Source organism: Acanthisitta chloris, unplaced genomic scaffold, assembly GCF_000695815.1.
Source record: "Acanthisitta chloris isolate BGI_N310 unplaced genomic scaffold, ASM69581v1 scaffold32246, whole genome shotgun sequence".
Classification (NCBI taxonomy): Eukaryota; Metazoa; Chordata; class Aves; order Passeriformes; family Acanthisittidae; genus Acanthisitta; species Acanthisitta chloris.
The window spans coordinates 10,652-11,912 of record NW_008678074.1 but is presented as its reverse complement, the minus strand read 5'-3'; the positions used below and the strand labels follow the sequence as shown (position 1 = coordinate 11,912).

At 47.4% G+C, this 1,261-nt stretch overlaps 1 protein-coding gene across 1 annotated transcript in view; it reads right to left on the bottom strand.

The window, feature by feature from the left end:
- Window positions 1-233: 233 nt before the first annotated feature.
- The window catches only part of LOC103804160 (2-hydroxyacylsphingosine 1-beta-galactosyltransferase-like), a 5,790-nt gene continuing 4,762 nt past the window's right edge, over window positions 234-1,261 (bottom strand). Inside the window, exon 5 of the mRNA XM_009076757.1 lies at window positions 234-549. Within this exon, the coding sequence (XP_009075005.1) occupies window positions 234-549 (316 nt within the window). The remainder of the gene's footprint in view (window positions 550-1,261) is intronic.

The window sequence follows — 1,261 nt, the reverse complement described above, 5'->3', positions numbered from 1 at the left end:
TCCTGGCCAAGTGCTCCCGCCCACACCTGAACTTGCTCCCCAGCCACCCCCCCCACAGGTGCTGTACACAGAGGTGTGCACACAGGCCTTTGCAATACTCCTCCCTCCCCACTCTCTTCTCATCCAGACCTGTGGATCTTTCAACTTTCTCTGTGCCCACGTGCTGTACATTTTTTGGCACAGCAGCAGTTCATTTCACAGTGATGGGATGTGCCCTGGAACACATTGAGCCACTACTGCAGTTTTTTTTCTTCTGTGAAGTGGCCTTTCATGCAATTGCCATTCTGATACACAGGGCTGGCCCCCTTCCTTCTGCACCACACCACGGATTTGTAGAGAGCAAATCCAATACCAGCCAGACACAACAAGAGAAGAGCCAAGATGTCCAAGCAGAAGTACTCATATAAGGAGAGGTCATAGACAGCAGGGCGAAGATAGGGTGCCCCATCGTGACGAAGGATGTACTCCAGCCAATACACTGTCCTATTGAGAGCATGCATTGGTCTGTCCAGGTGCAGAGCTGAGATGAGCTGGGCTGCTTTTCTGTAGCTGCAAGGGAAGAAGGCAAGAAGTTAACCTTCTAACAGGAGCTTCATACCTGAGAAATGGTCTGACACAGACAGTGATGCTTTCAAGTCCCAAATAATGCCTCGGGAGAGTGGCAAATCTCTTCCAGTCTTCTTCTGAAAGCCACTCTAATGACAATCACTAGCCATGGCAGCACAAGCCAGAGTGTATTTCACTTCATGTTTTGTTAACAAGACTGACAGTTCAGCTCACAAGTACCTGTCCAGTGAGCACATGTGAATTGCTACCAAGTTGCAATGCCTCCTAACAGGTAAAAAGTATAAAATATTTTTAAAAATCAAACTCCCAGAGAACATTTCAAACACCAGCAGTTGCATATGTCCTATTAGAAAATGGGAGCCCTGTGTCACTGGGATGCAGCAGTTCCAGGAAAGGACAGAGTATCTGGTTGTCAGAAGGAACAGATGGAGCATTACTTGCAGTCCCCTCTGTTTCTACTGAAAGCTGTTTGGACAAGACTAGGGAGATACCAAGGTGAGGTATCTCACTTTCCCTGATGACAGGCTGGCATTTAAAGAAGAAGGGGTCTGTGCCCCAGCATCTCAGAAAGTTTTCTAAGAACATTACAGTCAGAGTCAAACAGGACTAGATCATGCTCTCTAACAGCAAATGCTGGAGTATCTCCTCCTGGACTGTATCTAAGGATTTTGAGGCACTAACACATCTGGCCAGA